General features: G+C 38.9%; 3 protein-coding genes across 3 annotated transcripts; 1 reads left to right on the top strand and 2 right to left on the bottom strand.

Moving 5' to 3' along the window:
- The first annotated feature begins 181 nt into the window (after positions 1–181).
- On the top strand, positions 182–7,868 carry LOC126792621 (putative 1-phosphatidylinositol-3-phosphate 5-kinase FAB1C). Its single transcript, XM_050519050.1, has 11 exons — positions 182–1,624; positions 1,726–2,502; positions 2,584–2,737; positions 2,851–3,195; positions 3,327–4,037; positions 4,135–4,466; positions 4,550–4,676; positions 4,800–4,964; positions 5,171–6,670; positions 6,765–7,031; positions 7,309–7,868. Exons 1-11 carry the CDS (start codon positions 1,065–1,067, stop codon positions 7,561–7,563), a joined length of 5,193 nt encoding a protein of 1,730 aa, XP_050375007.1. The 5' UTR covers positions 182–1,064; the 3' UTR covers positions 7,564–7,868.
- Positions 7,869–8,068: 200 nt separating this feature from the next.
- LOC126792623 (uncharacterized protein At1g66480) lies at positions 8,069–9,797 on the bottom strand. Its single transcript, XM_050519053.1, has 2 exons — positions 9,125–9,797; positions 8,069–8,412 (listed from the first exon to the last, which is right to left on the bottom strand). Exons 1-2 carry the CDS (start codon positions 9,701–9,703, stop codon positions 8,353–8,355), a joined length of 639 nt encoding a protein of 212 aa, XP_050375010.1. The 5' UTR covers positions 9,704–9,797; the 3' UTR covers positions 8,069–8,352.
- A 2,945-nt stretch (positions 9,798–12,742) lies between these two features.
- Positions 12,743–15,374, bottom strand: LOC126792622 (U-box domain-containing protein 11). The gene is made up of 4 exons (XM_050519051.1): positions 14,985–15,374; positions 14,669–14,785; positions 14,169–14,549; positions 12,743–14,050 (listed from the first exon to the last, which is right to left on the bottom strand). The coding sequence occupies exons 1-4, from the start codon at positions 15,273–15,275 to the stop codon at positions 12,980–12,982; spliced, it is 1,860 nt and encodes a 619-aa protein (XP_050375008.1). The 5' UTR covers positions 15,276–15,374; the 3' UTR covers positions 12,743–12,979.
- Between the last annotated feature and the right edge of the window lie 9,264 nt (positions 15,375–24,638).

Here is a 24,638-nt window from a genome sequence, read left to right as displayed (position 1 = left end):
AATTAAGCATCCCACGCTGACCAAGGACCCGCCTTAATTGCCAGATTGAAACCAAGTTTAAAAAACACAAAAACGCGATTGAGCAAAAATTAAGAAACAGCAGATATTATATTGAAAAGGATACAAAGTGCTTTTTTGAAAAGCAATAGATTCAAGTTATAAGCAGTTGTGCCGAGAAGAAGAAAGAGAAAAACTACAAATTTTGAAACGGAAAAGAAAGAGAGAAGAAAATGGATTGAAGAAGAAGAAAAAAAGACGGACGATGATCTGCGGCGGAGCAGTGGCGGTTGGCGGCGGCGAGAGCGGCGGAAGAGTTGGAAGAAGAAATAGTGTGAGAGAAGCGAATGCGTTGGCGTTCCTCGAGATGCGAGCTTATATTGATTCCGGAACCTTCTCCGTACTCCTCCTTTTCTTGCTTTTGATTCTCATTCTTCTCAGCATTTAATTCTTCTCCTCCTTCTTGTTCCTTTTTCTCTTCTACACTCTTCTTCTTCTTTGCTCATCAAAGCACACAACACGGCGTCGTTTTGCTCCTTGTTCTCTGTTCATGGAAGTAGTGCTCGGCGGCTCGCTCAGATCGCCGTGATATGCTCCAGTCGGTCGCCGGTTGCATTCTTGAAGACTCCGGGATTGGTTAGGGTTTCTTTACTCTCGAATTTTCGCTGCTATTCGATTCTGTTCGAGTTGTTAGTGGTTGTTGCTCAGCTCAGCTCAGTTTTTCTGAGGTGATTTTCTTATACGTGGTGTGATATGGGTGATTGAAATTGGCTGTATATAGAGTTTGAGTTGTTGTGGCTTCGATTTTAGCTGGTGTGTGATTCCAGATTTTTCGAAAGAAAAAAAAACTAAAGAAAGAAAGAAAGATCATAATCAAAAGTGCATACACATCCCACCAATTTTACTGTGGGATTTTAGTTCTGATATACTAGAATTTTAGGACAGAAGAATAAAAAAAGAATAAAGAGAGTTTTAGATTTTGAGGTAAGCTGGAAAAAGGAGGAAGATCCAGAGGTGGTGGTTCATATTCTTGTTGGATTTTCACAATTCTATGGGAATATTTATCTATGGGAATACCTGATCGTTCCCTGGTAGATCTAGTAGACAACGTTAGGTCCTGGATTACTAGGGGAACAACTGGGTTGAGGTCCTTGCCTAGTGAGCTGGATATGCCGGGGAACGGTGGCAAGATGTGTTGTGAGTGCCGTACAGACACTAGTTGTATTGAGAATAGGTATCACTGCCAGAGCTGCGGGCGGTGGATTTGTGGCAAGTGTGTTCAGGGCGGTGAGTGGGATGGTTTGAAGAGCGGTGATGGGGTGGGAGAGGATGATCTTAAGTTCTGTAAGTATTGTTCTTTGGTTAGATTGAGGAGGGAAGGTGGGAGAAAGTGTAGTGAGAAAGTGCATCCTTCTGTTTCTCCCCGAGATAGCCCTGAGCCGCCATCCCCATGTTTTAGCAATGAAACGATCAAGTGTTGTGGGGATGATGAGTCCACCGGGACTGATCATCTTTCAAAGTATCTTGAAAAAGCCCAGGATGATGGCTGCTCACCCCGTGCTGCCAAGAGTATGACTGCGCTCAGTTCGTACCCGTCTCCAGTGGCTGTTCGTCGCTCTCATAGTAGGTATGTTTAATTCTTTGTAGCTGTAGTTTTTAAATTCTGGTACATCCTTTTGAACTGTAGCCAAAACCTGTTGCCTTATTGATTCTATGATTACTTTGCAGGAGTGATGAAGAAGAGGCAGAAGAATCAGCAAAGAACTTGTGCAGCCCTTTAAGTGAATATTGTGATGACAATTTGGATATATATAGTGTTAGCGGTAGGTGTGAGTGTTACAGTGTGAGGTCTCTGGAATCAAATCAGTTTGATTGCTCATCTAGAATTTATTATACTTCTAAAAGAGGGCATTCAGTACAGCAGAGGCAGGAGAGAATCCCAGTGACTCAGAATGATGGCCCCTTGGTTCAACAGACTACGGCTGTTTTAAAAAGGCCTGTGAGACGAACTGAGGATCCAGATATTACTGATGAGTGCTCTGATGATATGTCAGCTTTCCACAACCAACATGAAAAGCCATTGGATTTTGAAAACAATGGTCTCATTTGGTATCCCCCTCCACCAGATGATGAGAATGATGAGGCAGAGATTAACTTTTTTTCCTATGATGATGAAGATGATGATATCGGAGATTCAGGTGCAATGTTTTCTTCCAGTAGTAGCCTTTCCAGCATGTTTCCTGCAAAGGACAAACAGAATGAGGGCCACAAGGAACCTCTTCGAGCTGTGGTACAGGGGCATTTTAGAGCACTTGTATCTCAACTCTTACAAGGTGAGGGTTTTATGAGCAAAGAGGATGGAGATGAAGACTGGCTTGACATAGTAACTACAATTGCATGGCAAGCTGCAAATTTTGTTAAACCGGATACTAGCCGTGGAGGTAGTATGGATCCTGGTGATTATGTGAAAGTTAAATGTATTCCATCAGGAAGTCCAAGTGACAGGTATAATGTCCCTGACAAGTAGTAGATTTTTGTAAGGCAAGATCATTTTAGATCTTTAGCTGATCGTTTTGTATGATGCAGCACCCTCGTAAAAGGAGTAGTTTGTACCAAGAACATAAAGCACAAGCGCATGACCTCACAGTACAAAAATCCTAGATTACTTATCTTAGGGGGAGCACTTGAATATCAGAAAGTTCCAAACCAGTTGGCCTCTTTTAACACATTACTGCATCAGGTTTTGTTTCTTTTCTTGGGATTTTCTTCTTATTCATCTGAACGATGCCTATCTTTATGAACTGATGATGCGTCATAAAAAATTAAAGTTCTAAATGAAATTTTTTTGAACAGGAAAATGATCATCTTAGGATGGTTATTTCAAAGATAGAAGCCCTTCGTCCGAATGTTCTGCTGGTAGAGAAAAGTGTATCTTCATATGCTCAAGACCATTTGCTAGCAAAGGAAATATCATTAGTTCTGAATGTTAAAAGGCCAGTACTAGAGCGCATAGCTCGGTGCACTGGCGCCCTTATTACTCCATCCATTGATGACATCCCTAAAGCCCGCTTGGGACATTGTGAATTGTTCCGGTTGGAAAAGATTTCTGAACAGCATGAGCCAGCTAATCAGTTCAACAAGAAGCCAATGAAAACCTTGATGTTTTTTGAAGGGTGCCCAAGGCGTCTTTCTTGCACGGTAATGATTATTCTAATAACGATATGAACATCTTCAGGTGGTTTATTATAATTTACTCATAATCTGCTAGCCTGATATAGTGCAAGGATATTGGACTTGGTTTGTTCTTATCAATTTACTTTCTGTTCTAGGTCCTGCTGAAAGGTGCATGTGTTGAACAACTGAAGAAGATCAAACATGTCGTTCAGTATGCAGTGTTTGCAGCTTATCACTTATCCCTAGAAACATCATTCCTTGTTGATGAGGGTGCTACTCTGCCCAAGATGACTCCTAGACATTCAATTTCAGCTAATTCGCTTACTTCGAGCAATTCCAAAGCTGTAGCTGAGGCTTCCATGCAAGATGATGATATTTTAGGCTTGATCCCAGAATTTGAAAGATCAGAATCTTCGTCTGGGTTTCTTGTTCCTGACCTTAGTCTTTCTTTAACTAATGGTTCTGTGGACTTTGAAGTGGGCAATTCATTTTCTGATCCATATAGTGATGATTTATCATCACATATGTTTGCAGACACTTCTTACAAGGATATAAAGGCACTGATTGCACAGTCTGCTGAAACAAGAAGTATTTACCAACTGGAGTTGCAAGAAACGTTGCCTCATGTGGAGAGTCAACATGAGGATATTCATGAATTGACGACCTCTGAGAGGATTGATCAGAATGAGCCTTCCAGTGAGTACTTTTCTACTGCTGACACTCATCAGAGCATATTGGTATCCTTTTCAAGCCATTGTGTACTGAAAGGAACTGTTTGTGAACGCTCCCGACTTCTGCGAATAAAGTTCTATGGCTGCTTTGATAAGCCACTTGGCAGATATTTACGTGATGACCTATTTGATCGGGTAATTCTTTGTTGTTTTATTTCACTACTTCCCGTTCCTTATTATATTCAAAGTTATAGAGTGAAATTATATAGTTTATGTGGTTTATGACTTGCAGACATCTTTCTGTCGATCTTGTAAAGAGCTAGCAGAGGCCCATGTCCTATGTTACACCCACCAACAAGGAAACCTTACCATCAATGTGAGACGCCTTCCTTCAATAAAGCTCCCTGGGGAAAGAGATGGTAAAATTTGGATGTGGCACCGTTGTCTGAGGTGTGCCCATATAGATGGAGTTCCACCAGCAACACGTAGAGTGGTCATGTCAGATGCTGCTTGGGGACTTTCTTTTGGAAAGTTCTTGGAACTTAGCTTTTCAAACCATGCCACTGCTAATCGCGTAGCTACTTGTGGCCATTCATTGCAACGAGACTGTCTCCGTTACTATGGGTAAGTACTAGTTCAATTGGCTGCTATTTCTTCTTATATTAAGTGATTCTATTAAATTAAAGGAAACGACTGTTGAATAACAGATTTGGGAGCATGGTGGCATTCTTTAGATATTCCCCCATTGATATTCTTTCTGTCCATTTGCCGCCCTCGGTGCTAGAATTCAATGGCCAAGTTCAACCAGATTGGATAAGAAAAGAGGCAACAGAGGTACTCTAAAGAACTTGATTCCACTTTTTACTGGACTGGTGCCTACTATTTAACCAGCTCTGTACTTTATGAAATTTTACAATATCTCAGTTCTAATTACCATTTTTAAATTTTTTCATTCAGCTCATGGGAAAGATGGAGACCTTATATGCGGAGATTTCTGATGTACTTGACTTCATGGAAGAAAAGAATAGATCTTTTGGATGTGAAATGTCAGGTGCAGGTGGATTACAGAACCACATCGTGGAGCTGAAAGATCAACTTAAAAAGGAGAGGAATGAATACATTGTAAGTATAAAACTCAGTAGGTTTTAATATTGTGACTGACTGTTATTGGGTAAATTCCTGGGAAACTTAAGTGAAGGAAGGTTAGAAAGGTGTCCTGGAGTGCATATCCTCCTCGTAGTTGTTTGGTGTTGTTGTTATTATTAGTTCTTTTCTAATGTCTTCTGGAAATAATGTCTCTGTAATCTAGTTTCCTTGTCTGTTAATAGGGTTTTCTGCAACCTGCTTTTGTGGAGACTACTGAACCTGGCCAAACGGCTGTCATGGACGTTCTGGAGCTAAATCGCTTGAGACGGTCTCTTTTAATTGGTTCTCATGTTTGGGATCGCCAGCTTTATTCGTTGAATTCACTTATTCAGAAGAATCCAGTTTCCAGGGCTTCAGATGGGGTTTTATCTGCTGGCTACCTGCAAGATTTGAGTACTGATCCAAGTAAGGATGGCAGGCCTGATTTTACCCATGAAGGTAATAATGTGTCTGAATCTCCAAAATTTCTGGCGTCTCCTAGGAATGATTTGCCGTCAGATATAGAATCTAGTGCGTCAATCTTCGAATGTTCTGAGGAGGACGTGCATTCAGATAGGGAAATTGTTGGAGATGAGACACCCGTTGAAAGCTTGGCGTCTCATAACTCTACTCTTTCTGAGAGAATAGATTCTGCGTGGACAGGAACTGATCAACTTCTGGTGAAAGCTCAACCACTTCATGCATCACAGGGTGATGGAGTCCAACCTGCTGCTTTTAGGCTGACGAGCCAACATGATAATCCTCCTTTTAGAAATCTAGTGGCACCAATGAGAGTTCACTCTTTTGATTCTGCTGTAAGATTCCAAGAAAAGATTAGGAAAGGGTTGCCACCTTCTTCATTGCATATGTCAACACTACGATCTTTTCATGCTTCTGGAGATTACAGGAGTATGGTGAGAGATCCTCTTGCTAGTGTAACACGGACTTATTCTCAGGCATTGCCGTCAGAATCTCAGAAGTTAAACGTGATACTAAGTTCAACACCCTCATTTATCTCCTCTGCATCTCAAATAGCTGATGGAGTCCGGTTGCTGCTTTCTCAGACAACCAACAATAGTGTAGTTGTTGGTGTTTATGACAGTGAGCCCACAAGCATAATATCGTATGCCCTTAGTTCTAAGGATTACGAGGACTGGGTAGGTGATAAGCTGAATGAGCATGAGGGGGCTTGGAGCATTCATGAAAGCTTCAAAGAAGATTCAGCAGCTCCCACCTTTTCACCATGGCAATCTTTTGGTTCTATGGACTTGGATTATATCCACTATGGGAATTATGGATCTGAAGACGCTTCATCCTCTATGAGTAACTTGTTTGCTGATTCCAAGAAATCTCCACACTTAAGGATTTCGTTTGAGGATGAGTCCTCAAATGCTGGAGGCAAAGTGAAGTTTTCTGTGACTTGTTATTTCGCAAAGCATTTTGACTCCCTTAGGAAGATATGCTGCCCCAATGAAGTGGATTTTGTACGATCCTTGAGCCGCTGCCAGAGATGGAGTGCACAAGGGGGGAAAAGCAATGTATATTTTGCCAAATCATTGGATGATAGATTCATCGTAAAGCAAGTTACAAAGACAGAGTTGGAATCCTTTCAGGAATTCGCACCCGAGTATTTTAAATATTTGACAGATTCTCTTGGCTCTGGAAGCCCAACTTGTCTTGCAAAGATTCTTGGTATATATCAGGTTAGAACTTCCTCCCTGGTTTCTTGTTTCGTTGTTGTTGTATAGGCATGTTAAAGAGTAATGACTTTGATTTATAACATTGGTATGTTGGCAGGTCACCGTAAAACACCTGAAAGGTGGGAAGGAAACGAAAATGGATTTAATGGTGATGGAGAACCTATTCTTTAAAAGAAATATATCAAGGGTATATGATCTCAAGGGGTCTGCTCGATCACGTTACAATTCTGATACTACAGGTGCAAACAAAGTATTGTTGGACATGAATTTGCTGGAATCACTCCGTACAAAACCCATTTTTCTTGGAAGCAAAGCGAAGAGAAGCCTGGAAAGATCAATTTGGAACGATACAAACTTTCTAGCGGTATGCTTTCACCCCCTTTCCATTCTGTTGCATCTCACAAATTTCTACCATGGATGCATTGAGATTTCTAAAATGATTTCCAAAGGTTTCACAGCTTCTTCTGTGCTTGGGATGGACATTATCATTTCATGTGATCAAAACTTCCATTGAAAAAGTGCTGCTTTCAGCTATAATTGCTAATAATTTCTTAGCATATGTGCCTACAATTGCATCTGTCTGAGCTAGATTAATAGTTGAATATAATAGCTCTCATTAAGAATAAATGCATCGTGTGCAGTCTGTTGATGTGATGGACTACTCGCTGCTGGTTGGGGTAGACGATGAGCGGAAGGAACTGGTTTTGGGCATCATTGATTTCATGAGACAATATACTTGGGACAAGCATCTGGAGACATGGGTGAAGGCATCTGGAATACTTGGCGGTCCGAAGAATGCTTCCCCGACAATCATTTCTCCTAAGCAATACAAGAAAAGATTCCGGAAGGCAATGACCACCTATTTTCTCACTGTACCTGATCAATGGTCTTCCTAAACTGCATCATTTCATTCTTTTGACCACTAAATGTTCATCAATAAGGGATAGGGGTATTGTTGCTGATAAACAGAGAGGAGGGAAATCCCTCCATCTGATAATTTTTTGTTTTGTTAGGGGTGGGTTTTCTTTCTTCCCCCTGTTTTGTATATGGGGCAGGAAGTAACCCAATTTAGAAGTGTTAATGTCTGGAGCTGGTAACTGTTATTTTGTTCAAGTTACCAGTGCTGGGTTGAAGTAGGCTTACCAAGGTGATGTAAAAGTAGACCACTGTAAAGAAAAAAAAACATTGATAGGTGGATTTCTGGTCCATGTTCCTCATCAGTAAAATATCACTTTTCAGTTAGTCATGTTTTACTCTTTTTTAGTTTTTAGCTCCTGTATCAATCTGGGAATGCTTGTTAAGAGTACTAAGCACGTTTTCATTTTGAATCACATGTACACAACTACCTTATAGTTCCTTGCTTAATGAATACGATGCTGGAAGCCTTGGATGCACTTATTGGAATAGAATTAAAATTTTGCATCTTTAATCTTAAACTTCAACTTTATGTAAACCTCAAGCTGTATGTTTGGGTTCAGGGACAGATCTATGGTCAAAGCAGAAAAGATGACCATCACTATATGATATACAATCACTCATTCTACATCAGTAGGTTTAGGTAACTCTTGATTGCACCAATTGGTAGATCGGAAACTGGACAGACTGAAAGAGTGTGGACAGTAGAGCCTTCGACTCTGGACCGCCAACTGCCACAAACATTTCCATTACCGGCTGCCCACTGCTTGTTAAGCAGCTACAGCTAGCTGTATTTCTCCATCGTCGACCGGTCGGAAGCTCACTCGCTTCTGCAGGTTAAGCATCCAAAACAAGAGTTAGATGATGCTGCACCAAAATATGTTGTGTGGAGAGTGTGTTGACTAATAAGTGCTCAATGTAACTACCCTAAAATGAACATGAAAGTTGGGTTCAAATCCCACCCAGCTAAGGTGGGTAGCAAAGTCCAAGCACCATAGATATTCATATTGCAACGCCCACGATGATGATAAAGCAGGTGAAATGTTTGACTATCTGATGATTCGATCTTATCATATATTCACATTTTTAATACCTAATTGCAATTTGTTCCTCGTTTAACAAGGCATATTTAGCTAGTTAAGTGTCATAATATATGTATGAACAGGATCTTAGACCTAGTTCAAGGAGTTAAGGAACAGTTTGGGACAACTTAGTTTAGTAGCACCAACTTAGTTATGTATGTGATAAGAAGTTGTTCCTTGCATATTTAAAACTGTTTTATAAAACATTATAACTAATTCAACTCCTAATTTAGACTAGATCGAGGGATGAACAACCAAGAATTGACTATCATACATGTTCTTAATTAGTTATCATATGTCCACCAAATTAGTTATCGATTACCAACTTGTTTATCTACTCAATGATTTAAGCAAAGAAAAGGACGAAACTACGAAAGTGAACCAACAATGTGTAACACTGAAACCACTTAACATGCCACAAATACAGGATCGATGCCTTTGAAACTAGAAGAAAGCATACCTCACGCTTCTTGGAGCCTAGTCTAACAACTCTTCCATGATCATCCTTCTCATTGGTCTCACCACCAATGTTGGCATTAACCATGCAAAGATTCATAATCTTCTCTGCTGCCTCTTCGTCATCTCGGCTCTGCTGCATCAGCATCTCCACTTGAGCCTTGGGAAGCCTCATCCTCAACCGCACCGCCCCATCTTGCGATTTCTCGGGTACCGATTTCATGATGGAGAGGTCGGAAACCGACCTCCGAGACAGCATTAAACTCTCAAGCCTGTCCTTGGCAGTCATGTTTATTCCGGACTGGACTCTCCTCGGAACTTTCTCTTTTAACTTGTCACTACTAGTACTACTAACCTTCGGCAACTCCACGAGGAAGTAGACTGCCTTGGCCTTAAGGTGTTGGTGCGGCTCCAAAGGCTTTGCTCTGATCCCCAAATGCTTTACCTCTTGGGATTTAAGCAAAACGTGACCAGGGTAGTTCTTCACTACCTCACCAGCTTGGACAGGCGTCTTCAACTTCAATGTCTCCCCACTAATTTGCATAACCTTTGCTTTCTTTTTGCTTCCCAAACTGTTTCCCATTGGGATCCCAACTCACTCGATCACCTGGTTCGGCTCTCAGTCTTTCGTTGATGATGATAGCTAGTGTTTTGGGGTTTTGGGGTAATGCAGGAGTTCCCGGACAGGTTGAGAGAGCTATATATAATTGGTCGTTGGTCAAAGAAGGCAATTATATTGAAAGGAGTGATTTAGTTGTATGAATTTTTACAAAAACGTAGAGTACGTAGCCTTTCGCTTTCCTCGCTAAATAGTAAATATTCTTGTTTAAATAGGGTTTTCTCATTTCAACAACCCTCGTGTTCATATATCTCCATGATGTATGGAACAAAGATGATTGTCTAATCGTATTTGTTGATTTGTTCATATTCAAAGAAACATGCTCACGCTAATCACGGCTCGGTCTTAATATTTCTCTTTGCATTACGCTGATATCTTGTACGTACGTGATTTTTGACTGGGGAAAAACAGATCATGTCCCAAGCTAGGAAGTAAGAACTGGTAAATTATAAACGCCAGTCAGGCAAAGGCATTCAGTGAGGCTTTTTATGATATAAACGCCATGAAAGAAATAGTAAGTTATTCTACAAATTCACTTGAAGTCATTTCTGAAAAAGTGTTATGTGGTTTACATCTAAAACTAATTGGTAATAGATGGAATGACTCAAACCCTTATAAACTTAAAAGCGCTAAATCTCATTTTCTCATGTGAGATGTATACTCTCAATACATCCCCGCACGTGTAGCAAATTTTCAAGTTATATACGTGGACAATATTTTTTGGTGACGTGGAGTCCGTGTTACCATTTGGGCTTCACATATGAACATGGATAACCCGCTCTGATACCATGATAAAGTGATATGACGTTCACATTCAAAACCAATTGGTGATGGATAGAGTGACCCAAACTCTTATAAACTCACAGACTATGTCTCATTTTTCATATGGAATGTATACTTTCAAAAATTTCACCTTACAGCGCATCTGGTTTACCAATATCTTGCCTAAGTTGCCTCAACTTGAGCACTTCGTCAGCTCTCTTTATTAGAAATTTAGAACCATGATTAGACATAAGTGTAGTTTTATTTTTGGAATTTTCTTTGTATGCAAATTAGCATATCTAACCTTTTTTCTTTTCTTTTTTAATGATTCAAACCCTTTTATTGGCGCTGCATCTTTGATTTAATCATCTATTTGGGCAGCATGGAGAACATTGACATGCATGGCCGGCCTATGTGCATGGAGGCTCAAGGTGAAAAAAAATTGAGGCCCCAAAATAAATACTCGAAGAACAAAAATAAACTTAATTGTTCATTATTGAAAGTTGAAATATGGACAATTCTAAAATCCATATAAACAAAGGCAAAGTAAATTCATTATTCTAAGCATATCAATGGCTATGAAGTCCTACATTTTCAACTAATTATGATTTCATTACATTATCTTAACCAAAATAGAGAAGAAAACATACCAAAAAAATAAATAGAAAACACAAAATAAAGAGTTTCAAAAATCTTACATCTTATGTCTTTGATTGAGAAAGAAAAAACTTGAAATGAGAAGGCTTTTATGTCTTAAATTGATAGAAGAAGAAAAATTGTAATAAGAAATAGAGATATAATCGGTGAATATTGCATAATTAAGAAAAAATATTCTTAACTTAAAAAAAATGCAGATGTACAAAGAATTTTGGTGAGACCCCCAAAAATTGGGGTCCTAGACTGGTACCTAATCTGTCTTGCCCCAGGGCCGGCAGTGTTGACATGGACTAGTAGACTGAGAATTCTGGATGTAAAGTATTGTCTCAGCTCATCAATTTGGAAGAAGTGGCTAGTTAATACTTAATACAGTATACGTTCTCCACAATCAGACTTCACTGACTCGATCATCCTTTGTACAGTACATAACTTCCCTAATAGTAGTTATTCTTCTCTTAGACGCAAAGCCTGAAAGTAGCAATGCCCAATTAGGCAACTATGATTGAAATTCAACGTGCAGGATTAATGCTGGTATCAGTTCCAGTTAATGCATGGGAGGTGTCGCCTTCAATCTCTCGTATTCGTTTGGATTACAGTTTGGTCATTATCTCAGAACATATATGTTCAAGAAATGAATCAAACGATTATAGATTGGTGTGATTATGCCAATAACATTTTATAAATTTCACTAGTTAAGCTTATTTGGACCATAATGATATTGGAAATAGGCAGCCTTGTCAGAAGACTTACACGCACCAATTCCTTCTGTCGACCGAAAATAAATCTAGAATTTTGTAAAATTTGAAACAAAAAGTGGTAGAAAATCGTTTTGTAATCTAGGTATCTAGCTATTAGAGTTTGGGCAGAGCTCAAAATATGGACTTTCAATGTCTGAACTCGTGCTTATGCTTTACACCGGACTAATCAAACCAAAACGCCGAGCATGTTCGTAAGTATTTAGTAGGGTTTAATCGGTTTATTAACCATTTAATAATAAACGCGGTTTATTGGTTTATGACTTCCAACTTCCAGAAATGAGCTATTGCTCCGTTGACAATGATAAAAGTTGCTTAGGGAATCTAGGCATGTTTATTTAGAAAAGTTCCTCAACCTCATGTCGGCGGCGATCATATCTGTGCAAGTTGTGGCCAAGAATAGGAACAGTGGTGAAAGAGTTAGGTATCAAATTAGTTTAGAAGATGTAGATGGTCACTATCCTAAAGGGGCTAAAGGTAAGAAAGGATTTGATAACTCAACGAACATTATATCATAAACCAACCGGATTATGATATAATGTTCGTTGTCAAAGTACAGTTGTAAAACTCAACGAACATTATATCATAAACCAACTGGATTATGATATAATGTTCGTTGTCAAAGTACAGTTGTAAACGTGATCATCTCACCGTCCTTCCCTCAACTTTATGTGATGTAAACGAAACATATAATGAACTTGGTAGGTCTCATGAGCCCATGATTACAGCAAAGAAACTCTGTCTATGACCCAGAAATTCAATTATCCACAAACTGGATCGCTTCCCATTTGGATTACCAGTAGAATGGAATAGGAAAACACGTCTTGTTGAGTGAAGTTAAAGAATGTTACAGAAAAACAATGTGTATTGAATCAGCATGTTCTCACTCTTAAAAAAAGGAAGAAACGAATATACAAAGCATTGAGATCGATCGACTTATTCATATCTATCTCGAATTCTCAGATTCACACCACAAAAAGAACAGTGGAACATTCATTGAGAAAATTTTTTTGGAGGACATTGATTAACAATTCGGAAACCAATGGCATTACCTCTACAATTGTTGTTATAGCTGCTGCGACTTCCGAAGATGCTCCAGCAATGAATTAGCCTTCCTTTTGGCTCTCTCTGTTCCGCTCTTAGTGAGCTCTGTCAAGGGTATGACAGCACCAAGCCTACTTAGGCAGGCAAGGTTCTCGTTCTCTCTCTTGCACAATGCAAGCAAAATGGCAGATGCATTCTCTTTATTTCGAGGCAGGCCTGTCCGCAAAAGGTCTATCAAAACAGGTATTGTACCGGCCTTTACTATAGTAACTTTAGCCTCTTGATGGGTAGCAAGAACTGACATAATGGTCAGTGCCTCATCAATCATGCAATTGCTTGAATCAGTTAGCATCTTTAGTAGAGCTGTAATTATCCCGGCTCTGATAGCCCTCCCTTTGTTGCCCTGATAAATGCACAAATTGAACAGCGCTGTTGCAGCATCTTTCTTCCCTCTTGTGCTCCCATTTTGAAGCAAATCCACCAGAGCTGAAATTGCTCCTGATGCACCTATAATTATCTTGTTCTCATCAGCAAGCGATAAACTAAAAATTGTCGCTGCAGCATTCTCTCGTGCCTCCATGCTTCCAGCTCTGAGGACTTGTACAATAGAGGGAACAGCACCAGCAAGCATTATGAGCCCCTTGTTGTTTTCATATATCGAGAGGTTTAAAATGGAAGTCACTGCATTCTCTTGTGTTAAACCATCATCTACTGTTAAGAGATTGACCAGAACAGGAATAGCACCCGCTTCTGCAATTAGTATTCGGTTATCAGTACTTCTTTTGGACAGTGACCTTATTTCTGCCGCAGCTGCTCTCCGCTCCTCAACTGATCGACCTGCAAGCTTGCTTACCAGAGCTCGAATGGTTGCAATGTCCCCACTAATGTCACGAAAGGATCCATCACTCTTCTTGAGCTTACCATTTGTTAATCCCGTTGGCTGCTCAATGTTGTTGTCAATACACCACTGAGCAACTAGACTTCTCAAGACATAATTTGGAGTTAGTGTCACATTTTGAAGCTTTTGCTGAGTTTTTGGACAAGTTGTATTTCCGCAGTCTATCCATCTCTGTATGTAAGATCTCTCGTACGTCTGCAGAACCAAGCATGCCATAGATTGTTGAGTTTTAAGATAAAAAGAAAATATCAAAGCCAAAACTAGAACTGTGACAGATTCACAAAGTGAAACAATTGATTAGCATCTAGCATACCTGACCAGTGGCCACAATAACAGGATCTCTCATGAGTTCCAGAGATATCGGGCATATAAAATCAGCTGGGATAACAGCGGCGTCAGGCTTCTTTTTTGTATCTTCCTCCCCATCAACATGAGTTTCATTCTCTGAGCAGAGCGAAGGCGACTCCGCCACACGTATATTACTCATCCTTTGCAATTTATGAACCAAATCATCGGCACTAAAGCTCTTGGGTAGATTGTCTATCACCTTTGAACTACTATTATCCTCTACCACATGCACCCATTCTCCAGACTCTACCAGAGACTGAGGGAGGCCATGAAATGACATTTTCCTCGTAACCAATGACCCATATCTCTCTATGGCTCTTCTCAATTGTGCTCTAACCAATGCAACCTAACCATATTTTTATCAAGAACCAATTTTTACTCATCAATGTTTCGAATTTCTCAACGATAAAAATAAAATAAAACACAAACCAGCTCAGCATAGTAAACTTAATCAATCAGTCTCACCTGTTCTTCAACTTCCTCTGAGATTTCAAACTGATCATACGGTATTTCAGCTAGCGCCTTCTCCAATCTCCAGGTGGCACATTGAAATTGAAAGCTTATCTTTTTGCTTCCTTCAGCCTGATCATCATAAACCAATTCAACCAAAAACTTAGCTCCGATTTCGGAACTCATTCAGCTAACAAACAACTCAAATAAACTAGGAAAATATAGTACCCAAAATCCAATTCAGCTATTAACAAAACTACATTTCCATTTTACTGCACAAAAGATCTGATATATTCGAATTGAAAGTAGAGATTGAGCAACAGTAACGTACGGCGAGAACTGGAGCGGCGCAATTGGAATCGGATACAAGCCGCTTAGCAGCCTGAAGAGCCGTGACGAGATCGGAAACCCACGGCTCCGTCGAGCACGATGAAGTCGAAGCATCCGACGGCGGAGATTGGCGGCCTTTGAAGTCCCGAATCTCCTCGAACAAATGCGTCAGCAGCGCGATCCGCCGCACCAGATCGGTGCAGTCCTTCCTGAACACGCCGCAGCCTGAATTACCAGCTCCGGCGATGTCGTGGACGAGCTGCAGAAGCTCCGGCACGCTGCCGCCGGCCATCGGAGGGCGGTGTGGGGGTTTCACGACCAGAGGAGAAGCGGAGTGACAATGCGGGCGGTGGTGGGGGTGGGGAGGTTGAAATGGGTGGTGGTCATGGGATTATGAGAGTGAGTGAAGGGTGAAGAAAGCAGAGAGAAAACAAGAAGAAACAGTTGGAAAATAGAAGGGTTTGGAAATGACGGTTGTGCCCTTTGGGAGTGAGTTGGCTGTCGGCCTGCAAAACTGCAAGGCTGGAAAGGCAGGGCTTGTTCTTCCCCCGCGCCAATCGTTATTATTATTATTTTTTTCTAATTATTTATTCTGCAAACAATGAGGGCCTCATAGCTAGAGTGAGAAACAAGAATATTTTCTTGTTTGGAAGAAGATGATGATGATGATTTGCTTGATAGAGTTTGGAGTTCTGTTCGATCGGAGGTTGTGAATTCGTCTCACAAAGTTCATGTCAAATGTATATTGATATATATGTTAAATGGTATAGTACTTATGGGAATATTCAAACGTATATCGGTATATTTGTTGTTTTATGTTTTGTGATTAGAGTAACCGAAGGATGTTGATTTTGTTATATAAAATGCCTATCAGGTTTAAAATGGGTGTATAATAGCACCGAGTGTTAATCAAATGCAGTATGACTTTGGAGAATATGAGCTGTTTGCCGGTAAGATAACTAGTTTTGCCCCAAAGAAATGAGTAAAAACCTAGAATGATACGTGAACTATCATGAAAAAAAATTGGGAGACAAAAAATAAAAGATTTTTTTTGTATAGACCATTTTGTCATTTTAAATACATGTCACGTTATCAATTTAATAAAAAAGTTAACAAAGATACTATATTAGGTAATGAGGAAGCAAATTTGTTAACTACCTTTTATTACCACTTTCATGCACACTCACTTAGATGAAAGACATGTGTCATAGATTAACTATGGTATAACCATGATTATCTATATTAATTAATAACACATAGTAAAAATAAATTAATAATTAATTTAAGAAATTTAAGAGTTAATTATAATATAACTATAGTAAGTAAAAAATACACGTGACTTTTATCTAAGTGGATTGATATGGGTGGACATATAAGGTGTGGTCGGCAAATTTACTTCCGGGTAACTTGACAATAGTTCAAGTACCATTTCAAGTAATAAAAATTCGTATGTACCAAAAAGTACATTTCATAATAATTAAGGTATTATTCTGAATTTTTACTTTGAAAGAAATTATGTAACCAATATGCTTCTGAGAAAGAAACAGTCTTCCCTAGGATGTTAATTTGAATTTGCCCTTAAGTAGGATTAACTTAGGTTTTGCTTGATGGAGTTCCCCAAATTTATAATAGAAGAACAACCGACAACGTGCAGCCATAGGGGCCGCCTATACTTGAAAATTCATATCTTGCCGATTTAGGTTGAGTTGTCATTTGATATTCTTTATATTGGCCTGACTTTATTCAATAATACTTCAATTATGGCACTAATTTAGTGAGGATTAGTGCTTAATTAATCATAGAGGTTATGATGTAGATATTGAAGAGTTATTGCATCCATTCAATAATGAACTGGTGAAGCCAGATGTTCTGCTAGGCCCAGGCTAGAGATTCACAGTTCTAAAATAAATTTTACTATATTGTATGTTAAGAGTTAGAATTACCATCGATCAAATACATGCATGTAGAGTTGTAGACATTTGGCAACACTCAGCTACCGTTGTATTTCGATGATAACAAAGAGATATTGCCACTTTAGGCACTTAGCTACATATATGTTAACGCTTGTTGGTTAGGGTTACTATAGCTCAAGGTGACTCTTGGTAATTTGTGAGGGTTAGAAGTCCATATATAGATCGATGACACCCTTTTCGTGTAATAATAGAATTTATCGAATGAAATTTTCGTAATATATCAAGATATATGCATGATATAACCACATGTACATAATGTCACCAGGAATGATTTCTAAGACATAAACGAACCAAATCAATAAGAATATATTTCATAGGTACTGTATAATTATAATGAAGGAAAGCTAACTCCCCTCTATAAGGAATGTGGGAGTCCACGTTGTAAGGGTGATCGAGGACAAGATATATCATATCTATGGTAGGAACTAGGAAGGATTGAATTGATCAACAGCCAGCTAGCTGTCGAGTTATATTTATGGGTCATGAATGTTTCTTTTCTTGTGCATTACATTTGATTAGGGTACTGATTCAACAAATCGACTCACATTTTCTTTATACTTGGACACATTCGACATTTTGGAACTGTTGAATATTTTCTTGACGTGGTTTCAGCATACGTATATGGGCAGTATGCCAATGTTTTCTACACTACCGGTCCTGGGGTAAGACCGATTAGGCACCAGTCCAGACCCCTAATTTTTTGGGAGCCTCAACAAAATTACAAAATTCTTTGTACATCTGCATTTTTTTTAAGTTTAGAATAATTTTTTTTGTTAATTATGCAATATTCACCGATTATATCTCTCTCTTTCTTATTGCAAACCTTCTCACTTCAAATTTTTTATTTCTCAATCAAAGACATAAGATGTAAGATTTTTGAAGCTCTTTATTTTGTGTTTTCTATTTTATTTTATTTTAGGTATTTCTCCTTCTCTATTTTAGTTAAGATAATGTAATGAAATCATAATTAGTTGAAAATGTAGGACTTCATAGCCATTGATATGCTTAGAATAATGAATTTATGTTGTCTTTGTTTATATGGATTTTAGAATTGTCTATGTTTCAACTTTCAACAATGAACAATTAAATTTATTTGTGTTCTTCGAACATTTATTTTGGAGCCTCAATTTTTTTTTCGCCTTGAGCCTCCATACACATAGCGCCGGCCCTAGTTTACTTGTTTGGGCGGACATTGGTTATATCTCTGAGACAGGGACTTCTTGTTGGTATTTTGATACACACACATAGAGCGCAATACTCCTATGTATGCTCGTTTCATGTTTCAACCATGCATGTCACATTTGGAATCCGATTGCAAAATCAATTAAATAAATATGATTAATGAATAACAATGATGCCCATTTGACGTTGAACAAGAATGTTGTCTTACCTGGAATTTTAACATATAAAACTACAGGAAAATTCGTTACATGAACTTATACTATACATATCAACCTTGTAATATGCTTGTCGTCTCTGTTTTATTACTCAAGAATTCGTTACAACAGATCGGGTGACAGAGTCATCTTTTAAGGTTTGGATCTCACTGATGAGAAGATCAGACAAAAGTAGATTCTAACCCATCAGTTGTAATATCTGGTATATATGTGTTTTGAGGTTGTTTTCAGAGTTGCCTGGGATTGAAGAAATGCGTTAGAGGAGATGCTTGGCCGATAACAAGTTAACAACCTCCCAGCTGTGTTAGGAGATTTGGTCAGTCGGACTGCCTGGTCCGATGTCCAGATAATCTGCATGCCTAATCTTTAACATTGGTTTTTTACATTTTATTTGTGAGATCGACTTGGTCTCTCTCTTTTTGTCGGTCTGAATATGCATTTCATTAAGCCAACAGGCAAAGCACCATAAGGCAACTACAACCGAGAGAAGAAGAAACAACTAGCGAAAAAACAACAAGAGAATACGACTTGGTCTCTTGATTCATAGGTTAGCGCAAAACGGCATAATAAGCTTGATCCCTCGATTTACTAGTTCCGTTACATCTCTATGACTGTATTTATATTATAATTAAGAGGATAAATTCGCATCGGAACAAGAAGAGTAATTTAAACTCAAGTTGGTAATTGCGTTTCATGTTTCTGGTGGAAGGAGTAGATGCATAGATGGAATGATACTAAATAGAAGAGGTAGGATATTGCAATTCTATGCTTTCTGAAAGCTTTAGCATTTCCTTTGTGTTAAACGGTGACAAAGCGTGGTCCATGAACCAATTGTACCGATATTGTTCCAACTTAGCCACCTCACAGCTGTTGGGTTTTAATCACAAAAGGCATCGGTACAATTGGTTATTTTCCACCCACTTATAATCTCTATTTTATTTGTCACTTCTTAGATGTGGGATCTCTCATCTCCAACACGTCCCATCACGTGCAACCTAATTTTTAAGTCTGCACGTGACAGATTAACATCCCACATACTGAGACGAAATAAACTAAGGTCTAGTAACCAACAACACTTAGTGACCATCCAATCGGAAACCCTCTGATGGCATGATAATGGCACTCATCTTGGGCCCATGACAAAGTGGCACCAAACTCGGGCCCACGACAGATTGGAGGCGCGACTGGAGAGAGACCCGCTATGATACCATGTTAAACAGTGACACAGCATGGCCCGTGGACCAACTGTACCGATATTGTCCCAACTTAGTCATCTCACAGGTGTTGGGTTTTAATCACAAAAAGCCTCGGTACAATTGGTTATTTTCCACCCACTTATAATCTCTATTTTATTTGTCACTTCTTAGATGTGAGATCTCTCCTCTCCAACACTTTGTATTGGTTTACTTATTGTTGATATTGTAATTTTCTGCAGGGGGTGGTTGACACTACCCAATTGCTAATAACATCTTATACTATTGCAGGGGGAGGTTGGCCTAATTACTGGATTATGATGGCCCTTGATATTGTTATAGTCGCGCATGGAATGGCTTTATTACATGCTCGGATGCGCACTCTTGACCGGTTGTTGTCGGACTTCAACTCTGACATAACTTCTATTCTAGATGAGAAGAACTTAAGCGTTAACATCACAGAGGCCTCTTGGCAATGCGGAGTAGTCTGGCCCTGATTCGAGATGAGTCGGTGTCCAAGATCTGAGAATTGCTCTCGCTAATGTATGGATCTTTTATACAGTCACGAGAACAGGTCCATCAAGTTTTTGTGGAGCAGATGCAAGTTATTGGTGTCGCAGTTCAGGTAATTCAAGAACTGCGACCTGGCTTCGACCATGGTTATCATGTTATATCTGCAGGGCCACTCAGTGATGGAGCAACCACAACAGTACGCAATGGCGGAACTATGAAGAGGCCAGAGGGGCTGTCCTCAGCGAGTTAAAAAATTTATTTTAATTATAATATAATTATGGTTTAATTGGTATAATTATGATATAATTATGTATAATAATAATTAAATTATATTTTATATGATATAATTGTGCATTAATTAACAGTTAATTCAGAAATTTGTATATATTAGTCATTTTGAAAAATTTGTGTCATATCCCAACCTAAAACCATGTAAATTAAAACCAGATTAGTGAGACAAAGATGAGTAAACATAAATAGAAACTTTCACACTTTAATTCAAAAACAGATTTTCTTAGCATGAGTGGTCATATTCTTTACCTTAAATTGAGATGATCAAACCGTTGGATCTTTTTGAAATTTGGTCACAAACTAATAGACACAATTTCAAATACATTCCCTGAATAACTCATGATCATTCGAGAACTAAAAAATGACGATTTTAGTCATCAAATTGGACTAAGTGCCATCCAATTCTAGAAACGACGATTGCCGAGAAGGGAAAGAAAGAGGTCGGTTCCTCTTTTCCTCCTCTTCAACTATCAAGCATGGTAACCAGCAATAACCCCGAATACCAAATCCATTAAAACTTAATTAAAATTGAGACCATAACCTGGACATGCATAGCCCACTAAGAAAATCAACTTGAGCACTAAGTTCAAGAATCGAGATCACCAATAACCACACAAATATGGCTGGAATTGCAGATACTTCCTAGCATCGATTATCCTTCCCCAAGACCCATATTGGAAAACCATGACTATAGAGATGTCTAAGTAATGATACCAAGCCTACCCCAATCGCAACCACTGCGAAGTCGGGAGATGACAGAACGAGGGAAAAGTGCTCGGGCTTCGCCGAGAACGCGATCCCAACCCAAGGTCAGTCTCCCCTCCTCTCTTAAATCTTATCTCATAACCATATATATGTTTAACCTCAATGGCTCAGATCACTCGGTGGAAGAAAGAAACGTAGACCAACTTCCACTATCTAATTTTATTTTACCTCCATTTCTAAATTCTCAATTTCTTTTCAAAATAAAGAGCGGGATATCACATTTTAACCCCTTTGAATACTTGTTTTAAGATTCGCCACTAACAATACACAAAGCATTAAGCATTGGCTCGTTTGGACTCTATGTTGCGCCTGTCTCTAGCTGCGAGCAATAAAATTATCACTAATATGTTTGCTTGGCTGGAATTCAGGGGCGGATCTAGCCTATTTTTGGGGTGACTCGAGCATTCCCAAGCTCAAGACAAGGAAAAAAAAGTAGGTTTTAAATCTTTTATTTTTGCAATTCTCCTAATTTCCTTAGTCAACCATCCCAAAATAACCAATGTTACTCATTTGCTTCCCTTCCAAACCTTACTCTTCTTCCTCAATAGCGTGTCCTCAGTTAGGTATCTCTTCTTTTAGAATGCTAGCTAGGTTAATTACTAGCTAGTATGTTACTTATTCAAATATGTATTTGTGTTAGATTTTGACTGTGTACACTGTTTTGTTTGATACATACGAGTATTTTTTTCAATGATTATAGGTGTCTATTAGACTGAAATGATAAATTTGAGTCCAAACTAAAGCGTTTGAAAAAAAAAATTACTTCATGGTTTCATGAAATGTCTCGTCTACGAGTCCAGATCTAAATTATATTCACTTCTTGATACGCCCCGAATCTTTTTACCCGTATAGCGTCGTTAAGTGTAGAAACTTTAAATATTGACTTTTCGATGCGTAATTTTTCGGGAAAACTTCATTCACAAAAATTGTAGGGCTCGTCGATACGAATTCGTAGACACGTGGTACGTCCACATCGGAGTTCATATGGAAAAGTTATGAATCAAAATGTGTATTGGGTATTTTTTGGAAATAGTATAAATAGGGAGATTTAAAGAAAACTGAGGGGAGGAAAAATAGAAACCCGTCGGGCACTGTTCACCTGAGAGAACCCAGAAATCGCCGCCGCCGGTTCTCCCTCCCTCCTCCGGCCACCACTTCGGCCAACACCGGTCGCGTTGGAAGCGCGCGGCCAACCCCAGCAGGTCTGTGGTGATGGCGCACCCCCTCTCGCCGCCTGGTGGCTGCTGCGACGATGTGAAGCTGAGCAGCCTCATTGGCGCCGCTCGCTCCTCCAGCCACCAGAGGCCATGAAATCGGTCCCAAAAGAAGCACATGGAGCCGTGTAGCAAACCCTCCAAAGGAATCGGGCCAATTCGTTATCTTGGATGTTTGCATGTTTATTAAATTATTTGTTATCTTAGAATTATAATTTCGATTTATGAATAATTATTTTGTTAGTTATGTGGAAATAGGATTTCCGGAAAACTATAACTGTTGAGAAATTACCGAAAATAAGTTTTTCAGGAAGATATATGATTTTAATTATTTTTCTTGATTATTTACCATTATTTCCATTTAGTTGTCTTGGAAATAATTTGAGATATATATAATGGCTTTTGTTATATTTGGAAATTTATTGATTATTTATCCGGGAATGGGATTCTCGAAATTGTTATTGATTAAATTTGAGGGTTATTCGGCATGTGGGACGTGTCGGATTATATTATTTATTTCTTGGAATTCTCTTATTTGATATTGAGATTTATACGTACGGTTGGGAACCGTACTCGTTCTATCTATTCTTAATCTAGTATCATCTCCTTTAACTATATAAAGGGGGCACGATCAACGAAATCATATTCCATTCTTTACGGTATCCTCTCGTTTAGCAACATCAAAAGGGGCATGATCAACGGATAAAAATAATATATATTTGTACGATTATCCTCATTTATTGCATTGTGACTAGCGGGCTAGTTCACTTATTGTTGTCGAGGCCATATATTTTGAGATGACTATGTTAGCATACTATATCTTTTTTTTCCGCCTGGGAGGCGATGTTACGTAATATCACTTTTCCACCTAGGAGGCGATGTTACTTAGCCGACAATGATATGATAATTCAATACCCTATCTGTTAATGTGACGTGACAGTATTGAGAACTTGAGATTATATATGTACATATTTTGCCAGGGGGGCATATTGTATGACGTTTGTCATTTATTTAATTCAGGCTAGCGAGGCTAGTCCACTTTTTCTGGCTATTTTATTTGACTAGCGGGGCTAGTCTATTTCCTGTTATTTTCCATATTTGGTTCGACTAGCAGGGCTAGTCGGCTTCTATTTATTCTTAATTATTTATGTAAACTAGCACGGCTAGTCGATTTTCTATAATGATCCTTAATTATCTGATAGTATTATTTTGACTAGCGGGGCTAGTCCAGTTTCTATTATTGAGTTATTAGTTTGACTAGCGGGGCTAGTCCAGTTTCTATTTTTGGAGTTATTAGTTTGACTTGCGGCCTCATTGGTGCCGCTCACTCCTCCAGCCACCATAGGCCATGAAATCGGTCCCAAAAGAAACGCAAGGAGCTGTGTAGCAAACCCTCTAAAGAAATCGGGCCAATTCGCACCGAGGTATGATAATCGACGATTTTAAATTCTAAGGTTTCATATTTTGGGGCTTTATAATTTGCATTCGATTGATGTGTTTAGACTACAAATTGGTCTCAGTAGTGAACTAGAAAGTTGTTATAAATGTTGAGTAGATTGTGTTGATGAATTTTGGTGATGATTGGAGGCCGCCACTGTTCCGGCAGCGCGTGGCGCCGGAATTCGGCCGAGTTGTAGGGTTTAAAATAACCCTTTCAGTGTAGGGAATTCATGAGTAGATTGTGAGATTCAAACAATGAAGTTAAGAAATCTTAGGATTTATTGAAAATACGCATTTCCGGATTGTCAATCGTGAAAATCCACTCGTTGGATTGATTCTGTTTTCGTCCTAAGAAGTAAGGATTAATTAATCAGATTTACTAGACGTGTTGGTGATTTAATTACTCGAGAATAGGATTCTTGACTTATTTCCTCGTTCGTAATGGTGTTATACCTTACTAGTTGAACTACGAATGACTTGATCCCTTGTTAATGGTACGTATGCAGCCCAACCAAGGTTTGGGCGCAACCACAATTATTTTAGATTAGATATTGGTTTGTTGGTTATAAACTGGATTTTAACGGGTAATTAGGTTAGTTTTGGGTCGGGACATTTCACTTCTTATCTTTCCTAAGATTTATTGATCAACTGCGATCTTTAATTCAGTTTTCATTTGTCATTTCTTAACCTTTCGAACCGCTAATAAAATGTTAGCTCTTGTAAATGATTATGGATTACGATGTGCTACATGAATATTTATTTAGTTAGTTTATGTTATTTGTATATATGCATTAGAAGAGTAAGCCTCATTACATTCATTGACTAGGTAGATTGATTTTGATTTCAATTAGTAAATTTTTTTTGCACCG

This window comes from Argentina anserina, chromosome 4, assembly GCF_933775445.1.
Source record: "Argentina anserina chromosome 4, drPotAnse1.1, whole genome shotgun sequence".
Lineage (NCBI taxonomy): Eukaryota > Viridiplantae > Streptophyta > Magnoliopsida > Rosales > Rosaceae > Argentina > Argentina anserina.
The sequence above is the reverse complement of the archived record's forward strand: the minus strand, read 5'-3'. Positions and strand labels throughout refer to the sequence as shown.

Excerpts from the sequence above, each read along its gene's own strand:
- LOC126792622 (XM_050519051.1), bottom strand. The coding sequence starts at position 15,275 with ATGGCCGGCGGCAGCGTGCCGGAGCTTCTGCAGCTCGTCCACGACATC. Across the intron at positions 14,786-14,984 it reads GCGCCGCTCCAGTTCTCGCC|GCTGAAGGAAGCAAAAAGAT; the intron begins GTACGTTACTGT and ends TATGATGATCAG. Across the intron at positions 14,051-14,168 it reads TTATTGTGGCCACTGGTCAG|ACGTACGAGAGATCTTACAT; the intron begins GTATGCTAGATG and ends TTGGTTCTGCAG.
- LOC126792623 (XM_050519053.1), bottom strand. The coding sequence starts at position 9,703 with ATGGGAAACAGTTTGGGAAGCAAAAAGAAAGCAAAGGTTATGCAAATT. Across the intron at positions 8,413-9,124 it reads TAGGCTCCAAGAAGCGTGAG|AAGCGAGTGAGCTTCCGACC; the intron begins GTATGCTTTCTT and ends CTTAACCTGCAG.
- LOC126792621 (XM_050519050.1), top strand. The coding sequence starts at position 1,065 with ATGGGAATACCTGATCGTTCCCTGGTAGATCTAGTAGACAACGTTAGG. Across the intron at positions 2,738-2,850 it reads TTAACACATTACTGCATCAG|GAAAATGATCATCTTAGGAT; the intron begins GTTTTGTTTCTT and ends TTTTTTGAACAG. Across the intron at positions 4,677-4,799 it reads TAAGAAAAGAGGCAACAGAG|CTCATGGGAAAGATGGAGAC; the intron begins GTACTCTAAAGA and ends TTTTTCATTCAG.